The sequence below is a fragment of the Panulirus ornatus genome, chromosome 39, assembly GCF_036320965.1.
Source record: "Panulirus ornatus isolate Po-2019 chromosome 39, ASM3632096v1, whole genome shotgun sequence".
NCBI lineage: Eukaryota > Metazoa > Arthropoda > Malacostraca > Decapoda > Palinuridae > Panulirus > Panulirus ornatus.
Genome location: NC_092262.1, coordinates 5,219,281 through 5,246,837, shown reverse-complemented (window position 1 = coordinate 5,246,837; position 27,557 = coordinate 5,219,281). Strand labels below are relative to the sequence as shown.

The following is a 27,557-nucleotide window of genomic DNA, read 5'->3' as shown; positions in this document are numbered from 1 at the left end:
TGGTCTGTAAGATACTGGAAGAGATATTCTGAGAGCAAATGGATGACTTCCTTAGGAGGAGAAATTATTTAAGTGAAAGGAATTGAACTCTGGCTTACATAAAAGGGAAGACCGGGTGGAATATTTGTATCTGAACTGCCAGAAAACAATCAACACATTACCACGTGGAAGGAGGAATAAGTTAGATCAACAGGCAAGAATAAATGGGAGACTCCTCGCAGGGAAAATGATTATATTTGTAGAATGGAACAAAAGACACATCAGAGGAGCCTTCTCTAGACGAGTGAAGGTCATTGATAGAGTGCCACAGATGGTTGCTCTGGGATCCTTACTCATCTTGATTTATGTAAATATGTTGCCAGAAGGTTGGGACCTAACCTAACCTGATTATATGTCCAGCTGATGCAAAGGTCATGACGGAAGTGAAAAGCGAGTAGGACTGAATTTACTTACAAGGGTCCTTGATGGACACCATAGTGGGTCTGATACGAGGTTGATTAAATTTAAGCCGATCAAATGTACAGGAATACTAATAATAATAGGACAGAGGGAAAGAATACCTCAATATTATCTAGTGGGAGGTAACTTTCTGTATTCTGTATGAGTGATAAATTTAGTTGATATCGTCCTCAACCCGTCGCTAGAGTCCCACATTGTGAGAGTTATAAGAATTACAAAATCTTTAAAAGCAAATAACGGAACGACATTAGGTATATGAATTAGAAGATAATCAGCAAGCTGTTCATATCCAACATATTACCATAACTAGAGCACAGCTCTCAGATTTGGTCACTGCAACCTAAGAAGCACAAAGAGCTAGCTAGTACACAGGTTCTCTGGAAGGACAATCTTTATGCCCCTTTCTAAGTAATTTACTCCAACCCTGTACCAACTTGTCTGTAAAATACACAATGTGTATACACATTTCTCCTATATACCTACAATTTTTGGTCGTTAGTGACGTGATATATCATCATAAAAAACGATCTATCTCTTGGTTCATAATCTGTAAACCTGTAACCAGTAGCGATCAGTTTCTCCTTTTCGTCATCCATTAAGCAATATCTGTGAGGCTCAATGATTTTCTGTACTTTATGGACGTACAATGACTCGTCAAGCAAAGTGATCATTAATCCCCACATGTAATCTCCTTCAGAATGTCAGCCCATCTGAGGGTTATCTCTTTCCGCTCCCTCCAGAGCTAGGACGCTTTGTCAGTATTTAATACTGTATTATTTTCAGCCTTCTCTCTTTCCTTCCTCCCCCTCCACCTTTCTATGTTCACCAAGATTAGCAATTACTTTCTGACTGATCTAAACCCTCAAACCACCATACCTTCAGGACACCGAGGACGAAGTGATGGCAGATTGGCAATTAGCAGATCTGGAATTATGGTGTGTTTTAGAGTTAGTGCAGTCAGTCTTGCCTGTTATTATGGTGAGTATTCTAGCGTTAGTGCAGTCAGTTTCACCTGTTATCATGGTGAGTATTTTAACGTTAATGGAGTCAGTTTCACCTATTATTAATAATGTGGCACGTCTAAGAGCAGACATAATTTGAAGAGCATTTTTCCGCTGTCATTTGAGTAAGTTTAGCGGTTTTGCGTTGGCAACTCTGCAGTTGTGTTCCCCAAGCAAGACGACCTTTGGCTTCATGAATGTATTCGGAAGTTTTACCTTTAAGGTAATTTTTAAGATTATTTTGTTAACGATTATTTCACTTTCTTCTCTAAGATGATGTAGGAAAGCCAGCAGTATCACAGATGTAAACCATTTAATAGGTGTGCTGGAATGTGGCTCAGCTGTTATTAGATGGATGGTATGTATAACTTTGTGTTCAGCTGGTTTCAGCAGGATAGTATGTATATCCTAGGTACTCAGCTGGTATCAGCAGGATAGTAGGTGTATTCTAGGTACTCAGCTGGTATCAGCAGGATAGTATGTATATCCTAGGTACTCAGCAGGATAGTATGTATATCTTAGGTACTCAGCTGGTATCAGCAGGATAGTATGTATATCCTAGGTACTCAGCTGGTATCAGCAGGATAGTAGGTGTATTCTAGGTACTCTGCTGGTATCAGCAGGATAGTATGTATATCCTAGGTACTCAGCTGGTATCAGCAGAATAGTATGTATATCCTAGGTACTCAGCTGGTATCAGCAGGATAGTATGTATATCCTAGGTACTCAGCTAGTATCAGCAGGATAGTATGTATATCCTAGGGACTCAGCTGGTATCAGCAGGATAGTAGGCTTCTCCTAGGTACTCAGCTGGTATCAGCAGAATAGTATGTATATCCTAGGTACTCAGCTGGTATCAGCAGGATAGTATGTATATCCTAGGTACTCAGATGGTATCAGCAGGATAGTATGTATATCCTAGGTACTCAGCTGGTATCAGCAGGATAGTAGGTGTATTCTAGGTACTCAGCTGGTATCAGCAGGATAGCATGTATATCCTAGGTACTCAGCTGGTATCAGCAGAATAGTATGTATATCCTAGGTACTCAGCTGGTATCAGCAGGATAGCATGTATATCCTAGGTACTCAGCTGGTATCAGGAGGATAGTAGGTGTATTCTAGGTACTCAGCTGGTATCAGCAGGATAGGGAATGTCCAATAAATTTTACCTGACCAAACCTGACTAGATGAAGTTTTCAAAATGTAGCTTAGGAGTGCCTTTAGATAACTGTATTTCTCAAATAGTCATGAATTTCTTGCATATTTCAGTAAAGTTCATCAAGGTATGTTTGGAATATGTATAATGTTCAGAGAATATAATGGAAGTGATGGATTGTGATTTGGAGAGTTTTTACTTTAACTGCAAACATGAAACTGCTATGGGAAGGTCAGTTATTAATTTATTGGACTATAATTTGATGTTGAATATTTACCATGGGCTATTGATTTTATGCTAGAAGTGAGGAATGAATGAAGAAAATCATATGGATCACTTTTACGGTAAATTTCTCATTTTGGAGCCCTTTTATTTCCTCGTGTAGTTAGATGACACTGATACCTGCATTCTTACCTCATAGCTAGTAGGATGATGGTTGGTAAGGATATTCAAAGAATGTATGGTTCCTGGTGAAGTGCCTGAGGATTGGCAGAATGCATGCATTGTGCCATTGCACAAAGGCAAAGGGGATAAAGGTGAGTGTTTAGATTACAGAGGTATGCGTTTGTTGAGTATCCCTGGGAAATTATTTGGGAGGGTATTGATCGAAAGGGTGAAGGCATGTACAGAGCATCAGATTGGGGAAGAGCAGTGTGGTTTCAGAAGTGGTAGAGGATGTGTGGATCATCAGGTGTTTGCTTTGAAGAATGTATGTGAGAAATACTTAGAAAAACAAATGGATTTGTATGTAGCATTTATGGATCTGGAGAAGGCATATGATAGAGTTGATAGAGATGCTCTGTGGAAGGTATTAAGAATATATGGTGTGGGAGGCAAGTTGCTAGAAGCAGTGAAAAGTTTTTATCGAGGATGTAAGGCATGTGTACGTGTAGGAAGAGAGGAAAGTGATTGGTTCTCATTGAATGTTGGTTTGCAGAAGGGGTGCGTGATGTCTCCATGGTTGTTTAATTTGTTTATGGATGGGGTTGTTAGGGAGGTGAATGCAAGAGTTTTGGGGAGAAGGGCAGGTATGCAGTCTGTTGTGGATGAGAGGGCTTTGGAAGTGAGTCAGTTGTTGTTCGCTGATGATACAGCATTGGTGGCATATTTGGGTGAGAAACTGCAGAAGCTGGTGACTGAGTTTGGTAAAGTGTGTGAAAGAAGAAAGCTGAGAGTAATTGTGAATAAGAGCAAGGTTATTAGGTACAGTAAGGTTGAGGGACAAGTCAATTGGGAGGTAAGTTTGAATGGATAAAAACTGGAGGAAATGAAGTGTTTTAGATATCTGGAAGTGGATTCGGCAGCGAATGGAACCATGAAAGCGGAAGTGAGTCACAGGGTGAGGGAGGGGGCGAAAGTTCTGTGGCATTGAAAAATGTGTGGGAGGCGAGAACATTATCTTGTAAAGTAAAAATGGGTATGTTTGAAGGAATAGTGGTTCCAACAATGTTATATGGTTGCGCGGCATGGGCTATAGATAGGGTTGTGTGGAGGAGGGTGGATATGTTGGAAATGTGATGCTTGAGGACAATATGTGGTGTGAGGTGAGGTGGTTTGATCGAGTAAGTAATTAAAGGGTAAGAGAGATGTGTGGTAATAAAAAGAATGTGGTTGAGAGAGCTGAAGAAGGTCTATTGAAATGATTTGGTCACATGGAGAGAATGAGTGAGGAAAGATTGACAAAGAGGATTTATGTGTCGGAGGTGGAGGGAACAAGGAAAAGTGGATGACCAAATTGGAGGTGGAAGGATGGAGTGAAAAAGATTTTGAGCAATCTGGGCCTGAACATGCAGGAGGGTGAAAGGTGTGCAAGGAATAGAGTGAATTGGAATAATGTGGTATACTTGGGTCAACGTGCTGTCAGGTGATTGAACCAGGGCATATGAAGCGTTTGGGGTAAACCATGGAAAGTTCTGTGGGGCCTAGATGTGGAAAGGGAGCTGTGGTTTTAGTGCATTATACATGACAGCTAGTGACTGAAGGTGAATGAATGTGGCCTTTGTTGTCTTTTCCTAGCGCTACCTCGCGGGTGTGCGAGGGAAGGGGGTTGTCATTTTATGTGTGGTGGGATGGCAACGGGAATGAAAAAAGGCAGCAGGTATGAATTATTTACTTGTGTATATATGTATATATATGTATATATATGTATTAATTATCCCTGGGGATAGGGGAGAAAGAATACTTCCCATGTATTCCCTGCATGTCGTAGAAGGCGACTAAAAGGGAAGGGAGCAGGGGGCTGGAAATCCTCCCCTCTCGTTTTTTTTTTTTAATTTTCCAAAAGAAGGAACAGAGAAGGGGGCCAGGTGAGGATATTCCCTCAAAGGCCCAGTCCTCTGTTCTTAACGCTACCTCGCTATCGTGGGAAATGGCGAATGGTATGAAAGAAAAAAGAAAGAAAAGATATGTATTAATGGGATGGCCTTGATTTAGGGCCTCAGCTGCTTGTGCCATCTCAGCTATCATGAAAAAAATATATATATATGAACCTGCACACCTTTTATGGGGCTCCTGTAGCTTTAAGGCTGTGCTACAGTCAGCAGTGTGGAATTTTGATTGACTCCTTTGCAGCTATGTGCTACTTGACAACATTGGTGAGGTTTTGTCATTGTTGGATGACGTTCACTACAATGTTGTCAAGTACTGTCTGGGGTACTGCAGTTATCAGTTGACAGTTATGGCTGCAATATTCTTTGTGAATATGACCTCTAACATGGTTAAGGAAATAAAAGATATTGTAGTCATGTGTTTTGTAAATGACACAAGATTAGGCAAAGCAGTGGAATGTGGATGATCAAGAAACTTCAAAGATATCTGCATAACAGCTACAGATGGGCAGTTGAGACCTTTATGAATTCATTGTAGAGAAATTTGAACATATTAGTCTTTGAATGACTTAATACTATTGCAGTGCCAACATGCAGAGGCCATGCAGGAAAAGAAATAGAACTAACATAGAACTAACTATTTTTTCTAATTTCATCAGAGATGATGCAGAGCCAAGAAGGGTGTCTAGAGGCTGGGAGAGTCAAGGGTATGGACACGAGACGTGCCCTGTTGTGCCTTGTTGCAATCTTTCTGGTTTCACTTTGTGCCCTCACCTTTGTGTACAGAAATTTCCCTGAATTGGAAGAGTAAGTATTGCTGTGTTGGCAACAGAACTTGTTAAACCAATACAGATCTAATCTAATTGTTCATTCGCATAACATTATGAAACTACCATGCTTTTATACATAGTCGTATTTCAGGCTGGAAACAGTGCAAAGTAAACCAAGCCTTTTGATTAATGCTGCTAATTTGTTTGATTGCTTACATTGAAAATTTGAACATTCAAGGTAGTGTATTGTGTTGTCATTGTCATTGGATGCTAGGCAAATCTTCTGGCATTACTTGAGTTGTCAGAGATAATTGTATCTCAGTCAGTGGTATTCAGATTTTTCCAGTTTTTGAGGACATTAGAAGTGTTAATGAAGAAATAAAAAGTATGTTGATGGACCATGAATGATTCATGGACCTGATGAAATCATGGAAGAAGGATCAGTGCCATGAAAGTCAAGTGCCTTCTCATGAAAGAAAGTATTTTGACTTCACCTGGCTTTTTCAGTTGGCTTCTTCACTGTGCATAAGATTAGTGTGAATAATGTCTACATATGAATTTAAAATAGTGCTTATTCTTAATATCTGTTATTTCCAACAGAGATGAGTACCAGCACATGATATTGCCGAAGGATATTGAAGATGCAAAGAACTTGGGCCGTGTACTCTCCCACTACAAGGAGAGATACTTTGTGGAAGTGCTGGCAGGAGTTTTTGTCACATATATTTTGTATCCTTTTTTTAAAGTTGTCCTTTGTTTGAGCAAGAATTTTAGCAGAATACATAATTGTTGATTTTTAAATTTGATACCCAGTTTTTTATATTTGTCTCTTGAGAAAGGCATTCATAGTAGTTCTTTATATTTGTCCTTGAGAAAGGTATTCTTAGTATAAGACAAACAAAATACAAAATGTGGTGGAATAAAGGGGAAATAATAGTCAGAAGCTGATGACACACTCTTATTGAGAGTGTGAGCATTGAAATTGTAGTAGTAGAATAATCAAGGAAGTACAGTTGGAAAATGAATGTGAAGAAAATGACATTTTTCTTAAATAATTTGAATTGAATTGGTAGATGATGAGGAAGCTTAGAAATTAAGAATGATAACAGAATGTATTTCTTTTTTTCATTCTTGATTGTCATTCCTGCATTAGTGACATAGCGCCAGGAACAGATGAAGAAAGGCCACATTTAATCACATCCATTCTCTAGCTGTCATTTGCTTTGCATTGAAACCATCCCATTCTCCTCAACCAGAAGGGCCCACAGACCTTTCCATGATTTCCCTGCGGATGCTTCACTTGCCCCAGTTCTATCCTTTGACAGCATGTCAACCTATGCATACCACATTTTTCCAATTTATCTTGTCCTGTGCTCACCTTTCACCTTCTGGCATGTTCAGGGCCTGATTACTTAAAATTGTTTACATTCCATCCTTCCATTCCCAGTTTGGTCACCCCCTTCTCTGTCTACCCTCCACTTCTAAAACGTACATCCTCTTTGTCACCCTTTCCTCACTCATTCTCTCAATTTGTCCAAACCATTTTAACACACCCTTTTTTGCTCTGTGAACCACATAGTAATTCCAACAATGTGATATGGTTGCATGGCATGGGTTATAGATAAGGTTGTACAGAGGAGGATGGATGTGTTGGAAAGGAAATGTTTGAGGACAATATGTGGTGTGAGGTGTTTTGATCAAGTAAGTAATGAAAGGGTAAGAGAGATGTGTGGAAATAAAAAGAGTGCAGTTGAGAGAGCAGAAGAGGGCGTGTTGATATGGTTTGGACATAATGAGAGAATGAGAATGGAAAGATTAACTAAGAGGATATATGTGTCACAAGAGAAGGGAACAAGAAGTGGAAGGCCAAATTGGAGATGGAAGGATGGAGTGAAAAAGATTTTGAGAGATAGGGGCCTGAACATACAAGAAGGTGAGAGGCGTGCAAGGAATAGAGCAAATTTGAACGATGTGGTATACTGGGGTCGACGTACTGGCTAGTGGACCTAAATAGGGCATGTGAAATATCTCGAGTAAACCATAGAAAGGTCTGTGTGGAAGGGAGTTGTGGTTTCGGTACATTGCACATGACAGCTAGAGACTGAGTATGAACGAATGTGGCTTTTTTTGTCTGTTTTCCTGGCACTTTTGTGCTGATTCTGGGTGACAATGTTGTTTCCTGTGGGGTTGGGTGGTGCCAGGAATGGATGGAGGCAAGTGAATGTGAATGTGTACATGTGCGCATGTGTACATGTATATGTATATATTAATATTTTTGACATGGTTCAACCAGAGCATGTGAGATGTCTGGGGTAAACCCTGGAAAGGTCTGTGGGGCCTGGATGTGGATAGGGAGCTGTGGTTTTAGTGCATTATACATGACAGTGTGAGACTGAGTGTGAGTAAATGTGGCCTTTTTTGTCAGTTTTCCTGGCCTTACCTTGCTGAAACATAGGTTAGAGATGTTATTTCCACTAGGGCAGGGTAGTGACAGGAATGGATGAAGGCAAATGAGTTTAAACACGTATATGTGTATATATTCTTTTTTTTTATTATACCTTGCCGCTGTCTCCCACGTTAGTGAGGTAGTGCAAGGAAACAGATGAAAGAATGGCCCAACCCACCACATACAAATGTATATACATGCAAGTCCATACACGCACATTTACATAACCTATACATTTCAGCGTATACATATATATACATACACAGACATATACATATATACACATGTACATAATTCATACTTGCTGCCTTTATTCATTCCCATCGCCACCCTGCCACACATGAAATGACAACCCCTCCCCCGCACATGTGCGAGGTACTGCTAGGAGAAGACAACAAAGGATACATTCGTTCACACTCAGTCTCTAGCTGTCATGTATAATGCACCGAAACCACAGCTCCCTTTGTTGTCTTTTCCTAAAGCTACCTCGCGCACATACAAGGGGAGGGGGTTGTCATTTCATGTGTGGCAGGGTGGCGACGGGAAGGAATAAGGGCAGACAGAATGAATTATGTACATGTGTATATATGCATATGTCTGTGTGTGTATATATATGTTGAGATGTATAGGTATGTATATTTGCGTGTGTGGTTGTGTATGTATATACATGTGTATGTGGGTGGGTTGAGTCATTCTTTCATCTGTTTCCTTGCGCTACCTCGCTAACATAGGAGACAGCGACAAAGCAGAGTAAATGAATAAATGAATATATATATATTTTTTTTTTTTTTTCATACTATTAGCTATTTCCCGCGATAGCGAGGTAGCGTTAAGAACAGAGGACTGGGCCTTTGAGGGAATATCCTCACCTGGCCCTCTTCTCTGTTCCTTCTTTTGGAAAATTAAAAAAAAAAAAACGAGAGGGGAGGATTTCCAGCCCCCTGCTCCCTTCCCTTTTAGTCGCCTTCTACGACACGCAGGGAATACGTGGGAAGTATTCCTTCTCCCCTATCCTCAGGGAATATATATATATATATATATATATATATATATATATATATATATATATATATATATATATATATATATATACTCATATATATATATACTCCCACACATGCACATGTACATGCATATACATACACAGGCATATGAATATATACACATTTACATATTCATAATTGCTTGCATTCATCCTACTCCACATGAAACAGCGTCGCTGCCCCCTGCTTCAATGAGGTAGTGTCAGGAAAACAGACAAAAAGGTCACATTCGTTCACACTCATTCTCTAGCTGTCATGTGTAATGCATGGAAACTACAGCTCCCTATCCACATTCAGGTCCCATATTTGCCATTTCCCATGTTAGCAAGGTAGTGTTGATAACAGAGGACTGAGCTTAAGAGGGAAAATCCTCACTGTGTTCCCTCCTTTTGGAAAAGTAAAAACTAGAGGGGAGGATTTCCAGCCTCGCGCTCCCTCCCCTTTTTGTCACTTTTACGACATGCAGGGAATGCATGGGAGGTATTCTTTCACCCCTATCCCCAGGGGATTCCACCAATAGCTATTGGAAAGGGAGGACTAAGGTTAACTTGCATCTTTTAGTAAATAATTTTTTCCTTAACCTGTGTGTTAAGTCTTCAAACTTTTGCAGTACCGGGATCAATATTCCTTTCTATTCTTTCTGGTAAGTATTTTAATGTCATTTTGAAACCTACTTTGTCAAGGGGCAAGAAAAGATTTTAGGAAAAGTAAATCAGGAAAGCATTAGATCTTACAATGATATTTTGATGTTAACAGTAGTTTTTGGACAGAAGAAAAGTCAAATTGCAAGGTACTCACTTTGTTACCAATTCATGCTTTTGCTTTTTTTACGAACTCATTGCTATCCTGATTTGATATCTAATTTTCAGTACATTCCTAAAAAAGTAAAAAAATGAGAGAATAGATCTTTAAGAATATTGCTGGCTCCCCTCTTATGTGGGGATGTATTTGCCCCATTGCCTGTGCTGGGTCTCAACACCCCAGTGGCTCCTTCAGTAACTGCCATACTGGAATGACTGGAAAAGAAACCATGCCTTAAAGAACAGAAGAAAGCAAAGAAGACAAAGGAAGAACATATAGTAAGCAAAGAAAAGTGGTACATCCTGTTCTGTTCATTGCTGTAGAGATGTTGAGAGTCTTGACAAAAATTCACGAAGATCCCGAAAAAAGGAGGAACAAAGTTGGGTTTATAGGAGAGGAAATGTACAGTAGACTTTGTACTCATGATATGAGAGAAGGGAATGAGATCTAAGTATGTAAGAAAGTGGGATCAAGGAGAGTTTTATAGATTTTGTAAATGGCAGAAGTGAAGTGAGGGGGTAACAGAAAGGTTGGAGAATTTCTCATTTGTAGGGATGGATTGCATGAAGATATGATTTCAAACAGAAGGGAACTTTGGGTTTTAGACAGAGAGAAAATAAATGAGGAAGGATTGAAGCTAGGAATTTAGGACACTTGTCACAGCATTTAGTTACAATCTCATAGTTATCTTTCATTTTTTGATTCGCTATATTGTTCACTGAAAAAGACTTTCTTTCTATTCATACATGCTCACCATTTCCCATGCTAGTGAGGTTGTGTTAAGAACAGAGGAAGATAGGCCTAATTTGCTTTCATCCATTTTTCTATCTGATGTGTGTGATTTGTAGGTAGTACTTAGTAGAATGTATGGTGTGGGAGGCAAGTTGTTAGAAGCAGTGAAAAGTTTTTATCGAGGATGTAAGGCATGTGTACGTGTAGGAAGAGAGGAAAGTGATTGGTTCTCAGTGAATGTAGGTTTGCGGCAGGGGTGTGTGATGTCTCCATGGTTGTTTAATTTGTTTATGGATGGGGTTGTTAGGGAGGTGAATGCAAGAGTTTTGGAAAGAGGGGCAAGTATGAAGTCTGTTGGGGATGAGAGAGCTTGGGAAGTGAGTCAGTTGTTGTTCGCTGATGATACAGCGCTGGTGGCTGATTCATGTGAGAAACTGCAGAAGCTGGTGACTGAGTTTGGTAAAGTGTGTGAAAGAAGAAAGTTAAGAGTAAATGTGAAAAAGAGCAAGGTTATTAGGTACAGTAGGGTTGAGGGTCAAGTCAATTGGGAGGTAAGTTTGAATGGAGAAAAACTGGAGGAAGTAAAGTGTTTTAGATATCTGGGAGTGGATCTGGCAGCGGATGGAACCATGGAAGCGGAAGTGGATCATAGGGTGGGGAAGGGGGCGAAAATTCTGGGAGCCTTGAAGAATGTGTGGAAGTCGAGAACATTATCTCGGAAAGCAAAAATGGGTATGTTTGAAGGAATAGTGGTTCCAACAATGTTGTATGGTTGCGAGGCGTGGGCTATTGATAGAGTTGTGCGCAGGAGGATGGATGTGCTGGAAATGAGATGTTTGAGGACAATGTGTGGTGTGAGGTGGTTTGATCGAGTAAGTAACGTAAGGGTAAGAGATGTGTGGAAATAAAAAGAGCGTGGTTGAGAGAGCAGAAGAGGGTGTTTTGAAATGGTTTGGGCACATGGAGAGAATGAGTGAGGAAAGATTGACCAAGAGGATATATGTGTCGGAGGTGGAGGGAACGAGGAGAAGTGGGAGACCAAATTGGAGGTGGAAAGATGGAGTGAAAAAGATTTTGTGTGATCAGGGCCTGAACATGCAGGAGGGTGAAAGGAGGGCAGGAATAGGGTGAATTGGATCAGTGTGGTATACCGGGGTTGACATGTCGTCAGTGGATTGAATCAGGGCATGTGAAGCGTCTGGGGTAAACCATGGAAAGCTGTGTAGGTATGTATATTTGCGTGTTTGGATGTATGTATATACATGTGTATGGGGGTGGGTTGGGCCATTTCTTTCGTCTGATTCCTTGCACTACCTTGCAAACGCAGGAGACAGCGACAAAGCAAAAAAAAAAAACAAAAAAAAAAACTTAGTAGTCAGCCACAGACCAGGGAATTATATTATTGGTACTACCTGCTTGGGTATCAGGAGGGTCAGTGATGGCTTCATAGTAAGGAAGCACTTCAGTCGTTAAGTTGCACTCTTACCAAGATAGCTGTCTTTTCTTTGTGCCTCACACATACATGAACTGTTTGCATTCTTTCCACAAACATGCTATCTCTTCTTGTCTCACATAACACTTGACAACACTTAACTCAGACTGCTCATTCTTCCTAACCCTAGATTTTTCCTGTGGTGAGTGCTGTGTACTAGCCCTGCATTTTGGCAAAATGGTAGGAGCAATAGTTAGAGGTAGTAGGTAGGAACATTAGACAGGAGCATTAGGTAGAAATATTTGGTAGAAGTAGTTAGTAGAAACATTATGCAAGAGCTTTAGGCAAAAGTAATAGGTTGGAACATTATGCTGACATATTAGGAAGAAGTATTTAGTAGAAACATTAGAACCTTCATTGAAATTACTGTGTTAGTGTTGCCCTTTGCCAGTTAAGAGTAAGACACTAAAGGCTAAAAAGCAGTGCTCTTGTTCACCAGTTGTGGAGACCTCTTGAAGGGAACAGACATCAGAAATATAGATAGATAGACAGACAGACAGACGTGTAGTGCACAGAAACCATTGCCCTGTATCGACAGATAGGCCCCACAGAACTTTCCATGGTTTCCCTTGGCTGCAGAGTGAACATGAGAAGTGCTTATATATATGTGTGGAAATTCATGCTTCATGTTAACACACTGGACATGAGGATATGTTTGTGATTTGATAGGCTCTCTGTACTTGATCCTTCCCGTGGAATTAGATGTGGTGTTAATGATGGTATGGAAGTAGCTTTACAAAGTATAGTTTTTATGTAGAATTATCTTGAAATCTTTCTTTTTATATATTGTTTGTAATTTTGCAACTTAGAATGAAATAGACACTTGCAAAATTGAATTATGTAATAATGAATGTGAATAAATACTTTGTTAACATTGCTTTATCTCTGCAGGTTTCCTCTTCCGATGGGAGATAGCTCTGGTTTTGATTTGCTTTTGTTCAGCTACTGGTGCCTCCTTCTGCTATCTGCTGTCATATTTGGCAGGCAGACCCATTGTTCTCAAGTATCTGCCTGATCGCACAAAATCTTGGCAAGGAAAGGTACAATACCCTATTTGCATTTTCAATCATGGGTAGCTAGGTTCAGCAGATAATACTTAGGATTTCTGTTAAATCAGATATGCAGAACCCTAACACAGAAAGTAGTTTGCTAATAGTTGGTTCAGAGAAGTTTTAGGAGTGGAAGTCAGTCTCATTGTCATTGCTTATGACTCAATGCATAACCAGCTCAACACTAGCCATAGGTAGGTTGGTGGGCAGCGACCCCCTAGAGAGTTGTATTACTGGTACTACCTTTGTGGGTGTCAGGAGGGTTAGTGAAGACTGTGTAGTGAGCCAGCACTTCAGTGGTTGTCAAGTTGCACTTCTCTGACCCAGGTAGCTGTCTTCTTTCTGCTTCACCCACATGTGTCCTGCTGGCATTCTATCCTCAAACATACAGTCTTTCCTTGTCATACATAACATTTGACAACTCTTAACCTACACAACTCATTCTTCGTAACTCTAGATTTTCCTACAGTGAATGATATGTGTTAGCCCTGCCTTTTCGCAAAATGGTAGGAGCAGTAGATAGTAGTAGTATGTAGGAAGATAGACAGGAGCATTGGGGTCCCATTTTGGACCACTTATGGTGTTAGCATGTTAAGCAGTGATAATGGCTTGTTTGGTAGCATTGTGATAGTGACTTCTGAAGCCCTAGCTCTGTTAAGTCACAATCCGGCAGAAGTCACTTAGTAACTGAGAGTTGGGAGTTGTCTAAGGTAGTTTACTGGTAAAGCTGGGCAACTGCTAAAGGGAGGTCAAGGGCTGGTACACAGCAGCAGCCTCCATCACCTGACTGCTGTCCTCTGCAGTCTTAGTACAGTAGCACTGTGTGAAACCTTCCAGGACATCTACCCTTGTCATGGGTTTTCATTCTGTGGCACTCGTCAAGCAGAAAAAAGTCTTTTGGGAATTGTGTGCCAGCCACTTTTGGCATGTCAGTTGCCGACCTGAACCAAGGGGGAGCGGCTGATGACTACTCTCCCTTTCCCCTTATTGTGGGAACACATTCGCCAGCTATCAGTGTCATAGAGGGTCCATGAGCAGCAGGTGCATGCAGATTTCTTCCATCAGGAATTAGCAACACGGCATGTCTTGTCCAAAGCAAGATGGACTGACGAAGAGATCAAGCTCCTCGCTAGGGCAGAGGCGACGATGACTGCTGATCCCTCTAGAAGCCAGGCAGTGGTTACAGGTACCGTTCTATGCTGGTTGGTAGAGGCAGTCAAGGGCCTCCAAAGGAAAGCATCATGTAAGACCCTTGTTCAGGAGTTGATTCTAAACATTGACCCCCACCACAAAGTTGGTGGAGGTGGAGAGATGGCACGTAGTGTGTCGGGTGGGAGATAAGTCCCAGCTGACGGAAGAGAAACCATGCAGAGTGGCATCCATGAGGAGGCACCATGTGACAGAATGCGTGTGCTTGCTAACTCCGTTGGGGGAGGTTTTGCCGATCTGGGAGACGGGGCTGTCCTTGATGGGGGAGAGTCTGCTGCTCCTAGTGATGGCGCCAACCCCGCAGTTTTATCTGTCGCGACACCCTGTGGGTTCCCCAACCTCACTTTGTTGCCTGTTTTGTCGAGGAGACTATGTCCTACCTTGACACGCTAGGTCCTGGCCTCACCAGTCCTGTTTGGGGCAAGGAGGTGCTAAATGCCACCCTCGGACATTTGCACCAAAGGGTAAGCCTCTCTGCCATCAAGGGCGGCCACAGAACACGCCAGGATGTTGGTATGTTCCTTTGGATCGCCGTCAAACTGCCAGAATAGAGGTGTGGGTGGAGCAGGACAACCAGTGAACATGGGAAATGTTCGCCGTATGGAGGAGGTCCCTGTGTGCAGCAATTGGCTGCGCAGGGAACAGTACAAAACAGTACAGTGGGTTTATCGAGAGAATAAGTCGTTGGCACTCAAAGGTGAATGAAAGGTTCCGCCAATGACAGTTGGGCTGGAAACCCTCTACCCCTTTTGGGAAGCCTTCTTTTTGTGGCCATCTGAACTGGACAGATGTGCTGTCACTGACTATGACCAATTAAGCAAACCACTTGCAGAGGTTCTGACCATAGGAGAGGTAGCTCACCACCTCAAAGCCACATAAACTTCAGCCCCCGGTCCTGATGGAATGCAGACTAGGCTTTTGAAGTATGTTCCTCTGCAAGTGCTCTGCAAGATGTTTAACCTGTGAATCGCCACCTCTGAGCTGCCTAAACCACTCACGGCAAATAGGACGGTACTGATACCAAAGGTACCAAATCCCACACATCCCAAGGACTGCAGACCAACCACCATCTCATGCGCTGTAGTCTGACTGCTAATAGAATCTTAAGCTGCTGCATCTCGAGCCTCGTCCAGATCGATGGAGCTCACAAGGCATTCATCCCCATGGATGGATGCATTAAGAACCTCATGATTTTGGATGTGATCGTTGGTCATGCACAGGAACAGTACCATGCTGCGCACCTGGCATTCCTCGACATGGCCAAAGCATTCATTAGTGTTGATTATAGCACCATCGAGCAGGCCATGTCGCAGAAGGGCATTCCTGCCCCCGTCAAGGCATGTATCATGTTGATGTATGACCAAGCCTTCACCCACATTGAAGGCAGCAGTGGGATGTTGGAAGAAATTAGAATGATGTGTGGGGTCAAACAGGGCCATTCTGTATCCCCAATTCTTTTAAACCATGTGATCGACAAAGGGATCACAAGGGTTCAGGAATTGGTTGTGGGGGTGAAATTTGGAGATCAGAAGGTACCAGTACTAGCCTTTGTGGATAATATGGTTCTGGTGGCATAGACAACTGGCAGCCTGCAAAAGGCTATAAACGTCATGGTGGAGACACTTGTGGAGGGTGGTCTTCAGGTGAACCCGGAAAAGTGTTAGTCCCTCAGCATGGAGATCGATGGCAAGTGCAAGACTTGGTACGTCAATAAGAATAGAACATTCCAAGTCTTGGGCTGTGCTATTGGCTCCATGGATGCTGAGGATGACTACAAGTACCTCGGTGTTCTTGTTTGGGCAGGGGGTAAGCGCAAATCCTATGGTGCCATGCTAGAAGAGGGGCTTTCTAATATCACCAGAGCCCCTCTTAAACCTCAGCAGAGGATCACCATCCTTGTGGATCACCTCAATCCTAAGCTGATGCATCACCTGGTGCTGGGGGAAGTATATAAGATGCTGTTAGCGCATATGGATAAGCAGTTCAGAGTTGCCTTGCGTGCCCTATGATGCATCCTGCACATTCTTTCACTCGGCGGCAGGGGATGGCGGCTTAGGAATACCTGATTTTGTCTTGACTCTGTGGCTAAATAAACAAGCACGCTTTGAGAAATTGCTTACCTCGTCCGACTTAGTGATTCAGGTGGCTGTCCGGGAACCTGTAGCTCTTGGAAACTACAGAGTTGGTCAGGCCCCACATGCATTGCTGGTTGGCAGGTAAGCAATTAGACCAAATGATTGCATGCATGGCTTTCTAACCTAGTTAGCACCTGTGACAGATTGGGTCTTGCACCATCTGCTGCTGTACCACAGGTAAGCAGATGGGTTCCCAGTGGGACCCAACTCCTCTCAGGCAGCAACTACATTAAAGCTGTCCAAGTCTGGTTGGGAACACACTCTACTCCTGCTAGGGCTAAAAGAGGCCAAGCTAACAACTCCAGCCTCTGTGACACGTCAAAAGTTCCAGCTACCCTATGTTTATAAGGCTTAAAGGAAAGACAGCAATCTGGGCCAGTAAAAGGAACATGACTGCTGTGTTGCTGTCACTGCTGCTTCCAACACCTTAGGGAGAGTATCTACCTAGATAGTGTCCACTCATTCAACACCCTGTCCCAAAGGGAATGATGAAAAGTAGGATTAACTGTAAGCCAATTACCCCATCAGGAACTCAAACTTGGGCTTTTGAGATTCATGAATGATAGCGCTTGTGCTGATGATTAACCATTTTTGCATGAAGGCTAAAGATTTCCTTCCTATGTGTACAAAATGGGTTAAGCTTTCTTTATGATCATTCTCCTTTTTAGATTTATTTGAATTCATCCCTGTATTTCACCACTGTATTAATATAGGAGTACTTCATGTTTTTTCTAACCCATTTTGCTTTCTGGGGAATGTAGCCTGATTGTAAGATCATGAAAAGAGTACTTGGATACTATAAGACATGGACAGACTGAAGATCCAGATTTCTTTGAAAGAAGATGAATATTGAAGAGCCTTTTTATGTTTTTGCAGGTGGATAAACATAGAGACAACCTCTTGTTCTACATAATCTTCTTGCGGATCACCCCATTCCTCCCAAACTGGTTCATCAACATTACCAGCCCCATTATTAATGTACCTCTTTGGCCATTTTGGTTAGGTACATTTGTAGGTATGGTTACCTTTGTATGTTATGTTTACTTTTTAAATATCCCTTTGTTTTCAGCATGTCAAAAGTGTTGAGAAGTATTTAACCTTTTCATTGTGATTTTTGTGTACAAAATGGGTTAAGGATTGAAAAATATAGCATTAGTCTAATTCTGTAAATACTTTCCCTCACTAGTTATTGTGATGTGGAATGGCACCCAGGTTTCTAGAAGACATTGTGAATTATTTGATAGGAATATTGGTTAGTTTGTCTTTATGTCTTTTATGTACATGCTGGGAGGATGGCACGTGTGTAAGTTTTGCTAAGTCAAACCTGTCATTGTAAATTGCTACATGTTCAAATGTGGGGGAATAGATAGTAATGCCTATAACATTTGCTTGTCATGATTTACCCATCATATATATGAGTTGGTTGCCTTCTACTTGTAGTACAAAATGAAGTATAAGCATAACATTAAGCTATTGCACACAGTGAACAGTTGAATATACTGGACATGCAAGAAGTAGGATTGGAAAGCAAGAAAGCAGTGTTTCTGGATGCTGTGGAGTTTGAGACTCATCATGGATTGATATGATAATAAGTAAATAAAAAGTTTGAGCACTTCTTCTGGTGTTAATGATAATCAGTCAGTGAAACAAAACTTTAGTTGCTGTCTCTTGTACAGCAAAGTTTTCATTCTTCGAGTAGTTGAATGTTTTAAAATATTAATTGATGTAAGACAAATATCTTCTCATGGGTAGGCATACACCCAAGGTTAAGAACATCTTAACCTTTTCCCACATTTATGTTTGACCCTTGTGCTCTTTTGTTCACTCCTGGCCATAACCTTATTTGAAATGTCCAAGCTTAAAGTAAGTTAATGAGGGACAGAGTTGAGGGATACAATATCACTTGGAGAATAATTGTTTTCCACTGTAAATCCGTCTGTTTTAGAATGCCTTTTAATATTCTTTTAATGTTGCAATATTCATATTACTGCCAGCAGACTGTTATCAGAGATGTGTATTGTCTTACAAGAGCCATGCAAACTTCCTTTTCTTTCCAGGTGTAGCTCCACCTAGTGTATTAGCAGTTCAAGCTGGGACAACCTTGTACCAGCTTACTTCTTCCAGTGATGCCTTCTCCTTAACTTCTCTGGTGAGCAATACTGGATATAGTTTTGATGGGAGTTAATTTTCTTCTGTCTGATTTTACCCATTAAGCACTTATTTACATATAATCTGTATCGCATTAACCCTTTGAAGACTGTTGTTCCAGTAGACTGAGCTTTTGGGAATTTTTAAAATGGAGGAAACATTTTTTCTTAAATAATTTAAGGAAATAAGTTAAAACATGAGGAAAACACGTAAATGTTTCGGACTTACCATATCTTTCAAGTGTGAGGTGTCAAAGGCACCACTGATTGGCATAATTTCACCAGCATTAGCCAAGCCAGATGAGAAAGTGAGGGGAATAGATGCTAAATAGTAATGTGCAGTTACTGAGAAAGCTTTTGTGTATTATCAGTGTTTTTAGAAAGAGAGAGAGAGATTACGTATGAGAGAAGAGAAAGTGAAAAAGAAAAACAATATTCACATTGCTAATGGAAATCATTACAATCAAGTTTTCTTGCACCGATGTATTCATTAATATATTGTATTTGTAAATTATTTGTTCCTGAAAATTGTTGTCTGTCTATCTATATCTCTAGAGGATGCTTGTTCCTACTTGGAACTCCTTCAAGGGGAGCCTTTAGGTGGCCTTGGCAGTTGAGTCCATAACTAGTGAACTCCAGTGCCACTCCTTAGCCTTTAGCGCCTAACCCTTAACAGGCCACTGGTAGAGGGCAACTGTAGTGCAGTGCTTGCAGAGGCTTCTATCTAATGTTCCTACTGACTACTACCTAATGCTCTTGCCCAGTGTTACTACATGGTATTTCTATGTAATTTTTCTATCTGATGCTCTTTTTTTTTTTTTTATAGCTGAGATGGCACAGGTAGCTCAGGCTCTAATCCTGCCTGAATGTTCATACCAATTACTTTAATCTGTTGCTCCTACCAATTTGCCAAAAGGCAGGGCTAGCATGCAGTGCTCACCTCGGGAAAATCTAGAGTTACGAAGAATGAGTTAAGTTAAATTTGTCATGTGTTATGTTGACATGGAGAAACTGCATGTTTGGGGATAGAATGCCTGTAGTCCATGTGGTTGAGGCATAAAGAAAAGGCAGCTGCCTGGGTCAGAGGAGTGCAATTTGACAACCACTGAAGTGCTGGCTCACTAAAGAGCCATTGCTAACCCTCCTGATACCCACGCAGGTACTACTAACTGGTAACTTTTTCCAGTGTTTAACTAATTACATACTTTCAGCAGTTAGATAAATTTACTTTATGCATGTTAGAATTGTTTAAATATCACACACTAATTTAGATCAAGTTTCAAAATGGATAAAGAACATCTTGAATTTCCACATCATATCATGCAAAACAGGCCTTATTTTGAACAGTTTATATCCCCAATCCCAACAGCATTGTCTACAAAATGCAATGTTTTGAGAAAAGGAGGCGGCAGTCATGACATAGGTTTCGTATAAACTTCCATTTGAATTTTAGGGTCTTTGCTCCAGTAATCAATCTGGCCATCATTATATATGTGGCATAAGCATAACTCACCCAAGAAAAAGATGCAGTTCATTTACACTTTTTTCTGCACTTGTTTTTCTATTTTCCACATTTGCAAGTTAGTGCCAGGGACAGACGAAGAAAAGGCTTCATTTGCACACCATTCCATAGCTGTGATGTGTAATGCACCAACACTTATATTTTTCCATTTGAAATGTCCTTGAAGAGGTTCTCACCAGCTCCACTGGCATATGAAGGGGTAAAGGTAAAGCAAATAACAACCCGTAGGGGTTGACTGTAGGTGGGAGGCATAGGTTTCAGCACATTAAATACTAGTAAGAGGATAGATGTGCAGAATGAAGCTGTTGTATGTCTGTTCCTAAAGTTACCTTGTTAAAATGGAAGAAGCAATTGCATACATAAGAAAAATGATTTTTGAGCTTCAAATACTTTAAAATTATATTTCTTTCAGATACTTCTAGGTCTTGCAGCTGTTTTATCTCTAGTTCCAATAATTTTGAAGAACCATCTTCGGGAGAAGTTTGATTAGGTTTGGTTTCCTTCCATGAATCAAGTGTGGAAGTCTAAAGCCCAGGACTCAGTCATGTCAACAAATTTAGAGAGAATGAAGCCTGCAGGTAAAAGAACCAGAGGAGCACCTCTTTTATATGAAGACTGTGAATTTTCCTAGCAAATAGGTGAGTGGCTAGAAATTGGGTATGAGGAAAAACATTCAATAAAGAAATTGCCGTTGCTCCAAATATCTGTTCAGATTGATACCATTGAAATGGGTATAATTGCATGTTAGGCCTGTAGTTCAGTGTGGTAAGCCAGTTTCCTTTCATTTTAGGTTAATAATTGTACCACTTGTATGAATGAAGTATTACGTGTTTCACTGAAAATAGCATATTATGTATTATGTATTTCTCCATTAAGATTTAAAGATGTTGAAATTTTTTTTAAGTATGAAAATATTGAATAGGATTAGAGTTGTATAAATTTTTTATCATTTGTTATTTGTTTGAACTTGACAGAATGTCACTTCAATACAAATCCATTATTGTGTTTCAATGGTACAGGAATTAATGTTCAGGTATGGATTTGTATTGAAGTGACATTCTGTCAGTTTTTAACAGAATTGTGAAAGGACTACATTTTCTATTTATAGATCCCTCAGACATTGCCCTTGTCTTCACAGCTGTCGTATTTAAAGACAGTCTTTAGTTAGTGGACATTGTAAAAGAAACCTGTCTTTTAAAAGCACTTTCACATAATGATTGCATTGTGTATTCTTTATCTACAACATAGTTTACATTTTATGAGCATCCATTGATGAATGTGGACAAAACCTCTAGTTTTGTATCATTAAGAAACATGCTATGAAACTCCACATAAGGTCAGTGGTAAGTACACATGATAATCTACAACCAATGACAACTGTCAGTTCATAACAATAAATTTGTTTTCTTGTGAGTAATGAGTTATTTTTAGTCACATACTGCACTGTTTTACACATCATTCCAAGACTTGCTCTTAGAATGAAAGGGGGCCTCTTAGAAATATATATTTTCTTCTCATTTTAAGTAAAAATAAAAATAAAATAAAAGGGTTATACTTTCAGTGTCCTGTGATTGCAGACTTAATTCTTTCTTTCATACTTGTTCTGTATTTCCTGTATAAGCAAGGTAGTGTCCAGAACAGTTGATATAGAGGAAAATAATTTTTTGGCTTTTTCCTCAGTTTCTACTTTTGTAAAGAAATATAGGAGGGGAGGACATGTAGTTTCCTGCTGCATCCCTTCTAGGTTTGCATTTTGTGGCATGCAAGAGATACATTGGCAGCATCCTTTCTCCCCTATTCCCAGGATATCCCTAACTTTTCCTGAATAATTAGTAAGCTTAGTGGTACACGTTTTTTCCTTTGATCTTCCACCCACAACATCTTTTCCATTTTGTGGATGGACCCTTCTTGTTGCTTTATCGTAGACTTCATAGTTGCCAAACCTTTCACTGTGTCATGTATTTTCTCTTTGCCCTTTAAAATTGTGGAAACCGTCGAATGGAACAACTGCAGATCATGTGCAATCATATAAACTTTTTTCTCCTACACATTGGCTGATTACCTTCATCTTCAATTCCAAATCGAGTGTGTTCCTTGGCTTTTTGCCAGATCTATGAACAAAGTGATGTGTTTTTCTTCTTTTTCATCTTTTTTGGGTGTAATATGAAAATTCATTAGATTCACTTGAATAATGCAGAGAACTGAGAAGATGTAATATACACAATGCTGGGATCGTCTGATATTCACTGTCATATGTGCGCAGCCATTTGCACTGGCAGACATACGACCAAGCGTAATTTTTATGTTCATGCATATTTTTTGATTTATATTTTCTCCAGTCATATGTACAGATGGTTGTAAGAATGGAGTGAAAAGGATTTTGAGTGATCGGGGCCTGAAATGCATGCAAGGAATAGAGGGAATTAGAACGATGTGGTATACCGGGCTTGATGTGCTGTCAATGGATTGAACCAGGGCATGTGAAGTGTCTGGGGTAAACCATGGAAAGTTTTGTGAGGCCTGGATGTGGAAAGGGAGCTGTGGTTTTGGTGCATTACACATTACAGCTAGAGACTGAGTGTGAACAAATGTGGCCTTTGTTGTCTTTTCCTGGTGCTAAATTGCGCACATGCAGGGGGAAGGGGGTGTCATTTCATGTGGCAGGGTGATGGCAGGAATGGATGAAGGCAACATGTATGAATATGCACATGTATATATACATGTATATATGTCTCAGGGGATAGGGGAGAAAGAATACTTCCCACGCATTCCTCACGTGTCGTAAAAGACAACTAAAGAGGACAGGAGTGGGGGGCTAGAAACCCTCCCCTCCTTGTATTTCAACTTTTTAAAAGGGGAAACTGAAGGAGTCACGCGGGGAGTGCTCATCCTCCTCGAAGGCTTAGATTGGGGTGTTTAAATGTGTGTAGATGTAACCAAGACGAGAAAAAAGGAGAGATAGGTAGTATGTTTGAGGAAAGGAACCTGGATGTTTTGGCTCTGAGTGAAATGAAGCTCAAGGGGAAGAGTGGTTTGGGAATGTTTTGGGAGTAAAGTCAGGGGTTGGTGAGAGGACAAGAGCAAGGGAAGGAGTAGCACTACTCCTAAAACAGGAGTGGTGGGAGTATGTGATAGAGTGTATGAAAGTATATCTAAATTGATATGGGTAAGACTGAAAGCAGATGGAGAGAGATGGGTGATAATTGGTGCATATGCACCTGGGCATGAGAAGAAAGATCATGAGAGGCAAGTGTTTTGGGAGCAGCTGAGTGAGTGTGTTAGTAATTTTGATGCACGAGACCAGGTTATAGTGATGGGTGATTTGAATGCAAAGGTGAGTAATATGGCAGTTGAGGGAATAATTGGTGTACATGGGGTGTTCAGTGTTGTAAATGGAAATGGTGAAGAGCTTGTAGATTTGTGTGCTGAAAAAGGACTGGTGATTGGGAATACCAGTTTAAAAAGAGGGATATACATAAGTATACATATGTAAGTAGGAGAGATGGCCAGAGAGCGTTATTGGATTAAATGTTAATTCCTAGGCATGCTAAAGAGAGACTTTTGGATGTTAATGTGCTGAGAGATGCAACTGGAGGGATATCTGATCATTATCTTGTGGAGGCGAGGGTGAAGATTTGTAGATGTTTTCAGGAAAGAAGAGAGAATGTTTGGGTGAAGAGAGTGGTAAGAGTGAGTGAGTATGGGAAGGAGACTTGTGTGAGGAAGTACCAGGAGAGACTGGGCAGAGAATGGAAAAAGGTGAGAGCAAAGGAAGTAAGGGGAGTGGGGGAGGAATGGGATGTATTTAAGGTAGCAGTAATGGCTTGCGCAAAAGATGCTTGTGGCATGAGAAGAATGGGAGGAGGGCAGATTAGAAAGGGTAGTGAGTGGTGGGATGAAGAAGTAAGATTATAAGTGAAAGAGAAGAGAGAGGCATTTGGACGAGTTTTGCAGGGAAATAGTGCAAATGACTGGGAGATGTATAAAAGAAAGAGGCAGGAGGTCAAGAGAAAGGTGCAAGAGGTGAAAAAGAGGGCAAATGAGAGTTGGGGTGAGAGAGTATCATTAAAGTTTGGGGAGAATAAAAAGATATTTTGGAAGGAGGTAAAGAAAGTGCGTAAGACAAGAGAACAAATGGGAACATCAGTGATGGGGGCAAATGTAGAGGTGATAACAATTAGTGGTGATGTGAGAAGGAGATGGAGTGAGTATTTTGAAGGTTTGTTGAATGTGTTAGATGATAGAGTGGCAGATATAGGGTATTTTGGTTGAGGTGGTGTGCAAAGTGAGAGGGTTGGGAGAATGATTTGGTAAACAGAGAAGAGGTAGTTAAAGCTTTGCAGAAGATGAAAGCTGGCAAGGCAGTGGCTTTGGATGGTATTGCAGTGGAATTTATTACAAAAGTGGGTGACTGTGTTGTTGATTGGTTGGTAAGGATATTTAATGTATGTATGACTCATGGTGAGGTGCCAGAGGATTGGTGGAATGCATGCATAGTGCCATTGTACAAAGGCCAAGGGGTTAAAGATGAGTGCTCAAATTACAGAGGTATAAGTTTGTTGAGTATTCCTGGTAAATTATATGGTAGGTTATTGATTGAGAGGGTGAAGGCATGTACAGAGCATCAGACCGGGGAAGAGCAGTGTGGTATCAGAAGTGGTAGAGGATGTGTGGATCAGGTGTTTGCTTTGAAGAATTTATGTGAGAAATACTTAGAAAAGCAAATGGATTTGTATGTAGCATTTATGGATCTGGAGAAGGCATATGATAGAGTTGATAGAGATGCTCTGTGGGAGGTATTAAGAGTATATGGTATGGGAGGCAAGTTGTTAGAAGCGGTGAAAAGTTTTTATCGAGGATGTAAGGCATGTGTACGAGTAGGAAGAGAGGAAAGTGATTGGTTCTCAGTGAATGTAGGTTTGTGGCAGGGATGCGTGATGTCTCCATGGTTGTTTAATTTGTTTATGGATGGGGTTGTTAGGGAGGTGAATGCAAGAGTTTTGGAGAGAGGGGCAAGTATGCAGTCTGTTGTAGATGAGAGCTTGGGAAGTGAGTCAGTTGTTTGCTGATGATACAGCGCTGGAGGCTGATTCGGGTGAGAAACTGCAGAAGCTGGTGACTGTGTTTGGTAATGTGTGTGAAAGAAGAAAGCTGAGAGTAAATGTGAATATGTGCAAGGTTATTAGTTACAGTAGGGTTGAGGGACAAGTCATTTGGGAGGCAAGTTTTAATGGAGAAAAACTGGAGGAAGTGAAGTGTTTTCGATATCTGGGAGTGGATATGGCAGCGGATGGAACCATGGAAGCGGAAGTGAGTCACAGGATGGGGGAGGGGGCAAAAGTTCTGGGAGTGTTGAAAAATGTGTGGAAGGCGAGAACATTATCTCGGAAAGCAAAAATGGGTATGTTTGAAGGAACAGTGGTTCCAACAATGTTATGTGGTTTTGAGGCGAGGGCTATGCATAGGGTTGTGAGGAGGAGGGTGGATGTGTTGGAAATGAGATGTTTGAGGACAATAAGTGGTGTGAGGTGGTTTGATCTAGTACGTAATGAAAGGGTAAGAGAGATGTGTGGTAATAAAAAGAGTGTGGTTGAGAGAGCACAAGAGGGTGTATTGAAATGGTTTGGTCACACGGAAAGAATGAGTGAGGAAATATTGACAAAGAGGATATATGTATCAGAGGTGGAGGGAACGAGGAGAACTGGAAGATGAAACTGGAGGTGGAAAGATGAAGTGAAAAAGATTTTGAGCGATCGGGGCCTGAACATGCAGGAGGGTGAAAGGAGTGCAAGGAATAGAGTGAATTGGAACAATGTGGTATGCTGTGGTCAACCTGCTGTCAATGGATTGAACCAGGGCATGTGAAGCGTCTGGGGTAAACCATGGAAAGTTTTGTGGGGCCTCGATGTGGAAAGGGAGCTGTGGTTTCGGTGCATCATACATGACAGCTAGAGACTGAGTGTGAATGAATGTGGCCTTTGTTGTCTTTTCCTAGCGCTACCTCATGCGCATGAGGGGGGAGGTGGTTGTCTTTTCATGTATGGTGGGGTGGCGACAGGAATGAATAACGGCAGCAAGTATGAACTATGTATATGTGTACTTATGTATATGCCTATATATATGTATATATATATATATATATATATATATATATATATATATATATATTTTTTTTTTTTTTTTATACTTTGTCGCTGTCTCCCGCGTTTGCTACCTCGCAAACGCAGGAGACAGCGGCAAAAAAAAAAAAAATATATATATATATATATATATATATATAAATATATATATTTTTATTTATTTTATTATACTTTGTCGCTGTCTCCCGCGTTTGCGAGGTAGTGCAAGGAAACAGACGAAAGAAATGGCCCCCCCCCCCATACACATGTATATACATACGTCCACACACGCAAATATACATGCCTACACAGCTTTCCATGGTTTACCCCAGACGCTTCACATGCCTTGATTCAATCCACTGACAGCACGTCAACCCCGGTATACCACATCGCTCCAATTCACTCTATTCCTTGCCCTCCTTTCACCCTCCTGCATGTTCAGGCCCCGATCACACAAAATCTTTTTCACTCCATCTTTCCACCTCCAATTTGGTCTCCCTCTTCTCCTCGTTCCCTCCACCTCCGACACATATATCCTCTTGGTCAATCTTTCCTCACTCATTCTCTCTATGTGCCCAAACCACTTCAAAACACCCTCTTCTGCTCTCTCAACCACGCTCTTTTTATTTCCACACATCTCTCTTACCCTTATGTTACTCACTCGATGAAACCACCTCACACCACACATTGTCCTCAAACATCTCATTTCCAGCACATCCATCCTCCTGCGCACAACTCTATCCATAGCCCACGCCTCGCAACCATACAACATTGTTGGAACCACTATTCCTTCAAACATACCCATTTTTGCTTTCCGAGATAATGTTCTCGACTTCCACACATTCTTCAAGGCCCCCAGAATTTTCGCCCCCTCCCCCACCCTATGATCCACTTCCGCTTCCATGGTTCCATCCGCTGCCAGATCCACTCCCAGATATCGAAAACACTTCACTTCCTCCAGTTTTTCTCCATTCAAACTCACCTCCCAATTGACTTGACCCTCAACCCTACTGTACCTAATAACCTTGCTCTTATTCACATTTACTCTTAACTTTCTTCTTCCACACACTTTACCAAACTCAGTCACCAGCTTCTGCAGTTTCTCACATGAATCAGCCACCAGCGCTGTATCATCAGCGAACAACAACT

The 27,557-nt window shown here is 41.0% G+C and overlaps 1 protein-coding gene across 4 annotated transcripts; it reads left to right on the top strand.

Annotated features, from left to right (window-relative positions):
* Window positions 1–1,259: 1,259 nt before the first annotated feature.
* On the top strand, window positions 1,260–21,836 carry LOC139761053 (transmembrane protein 41B-like). Of its 4 annotated transcripts, none has more exons than XM_071684831.1 (8): window positions 1,260–1,394; window positions 5,603–5,750; window positions 6,314–6,442; window positions 9,796–9,845; window positions 13,119–13,267; window positions 17,497–17,635; window positions 18,678–18,769; window positions 20,702–21,836. In XM_071684831.1, exons 2-8 carry the CDS (start codon window positions 5,605–5,607, stop codon window positions 20,777–20,779), a joined length of 783 nt encoding a protein of 260 aa, XP_071540932.1. In that variant the 5' UTR covers window positions 1,260–1,394; window positions 5,603–5,604; the 3' UTR covers window positions 20,780–21,836. The 4 variants fall into 4 exon arrangements, with proteins under 4 accessions (XP_071540932.1, XP_071540928.1, XP_071540931.1 ...); XM_071684827.1 differs by having other exon boundaries at window positions 1,311–1,437; XM_071684830.1 differs by lacking the exon at window positions 1,260–1,394 and adding an exon at window positions 1,545–1,683.
* Window positions 21,837–27,557: the final 5,721 nt, after the last annotated feature.

What these genes read in the sequence shown, in the direction of transcription:
- LOC139761053 (XM_071684827.1), top strand. Translation starts at nt 1,392, where the DNA reads ATGGTGTGTTTTAGAGTTAGTGCAGTCAGTCTTGCCTGTTATTATG. An exon ending in AATTTCCCTGAATTGGAAGA is followed by an intron (nt 5,751 to 6,313) that starts GTAAGTATTGCT and finishes TATTTCCAACAG; the next exon opens with AGATGAGTACCAGCACATGA. An exon ending in ATTCCTTTCTATTCTTTCTG is followed by an intron (nt 9,846 to 13,118) that starts GTAAGTATTTTA and finishes TTATCTCTGCAG; the next exon opens with GTTTCCTCTTCCGATGGGAG.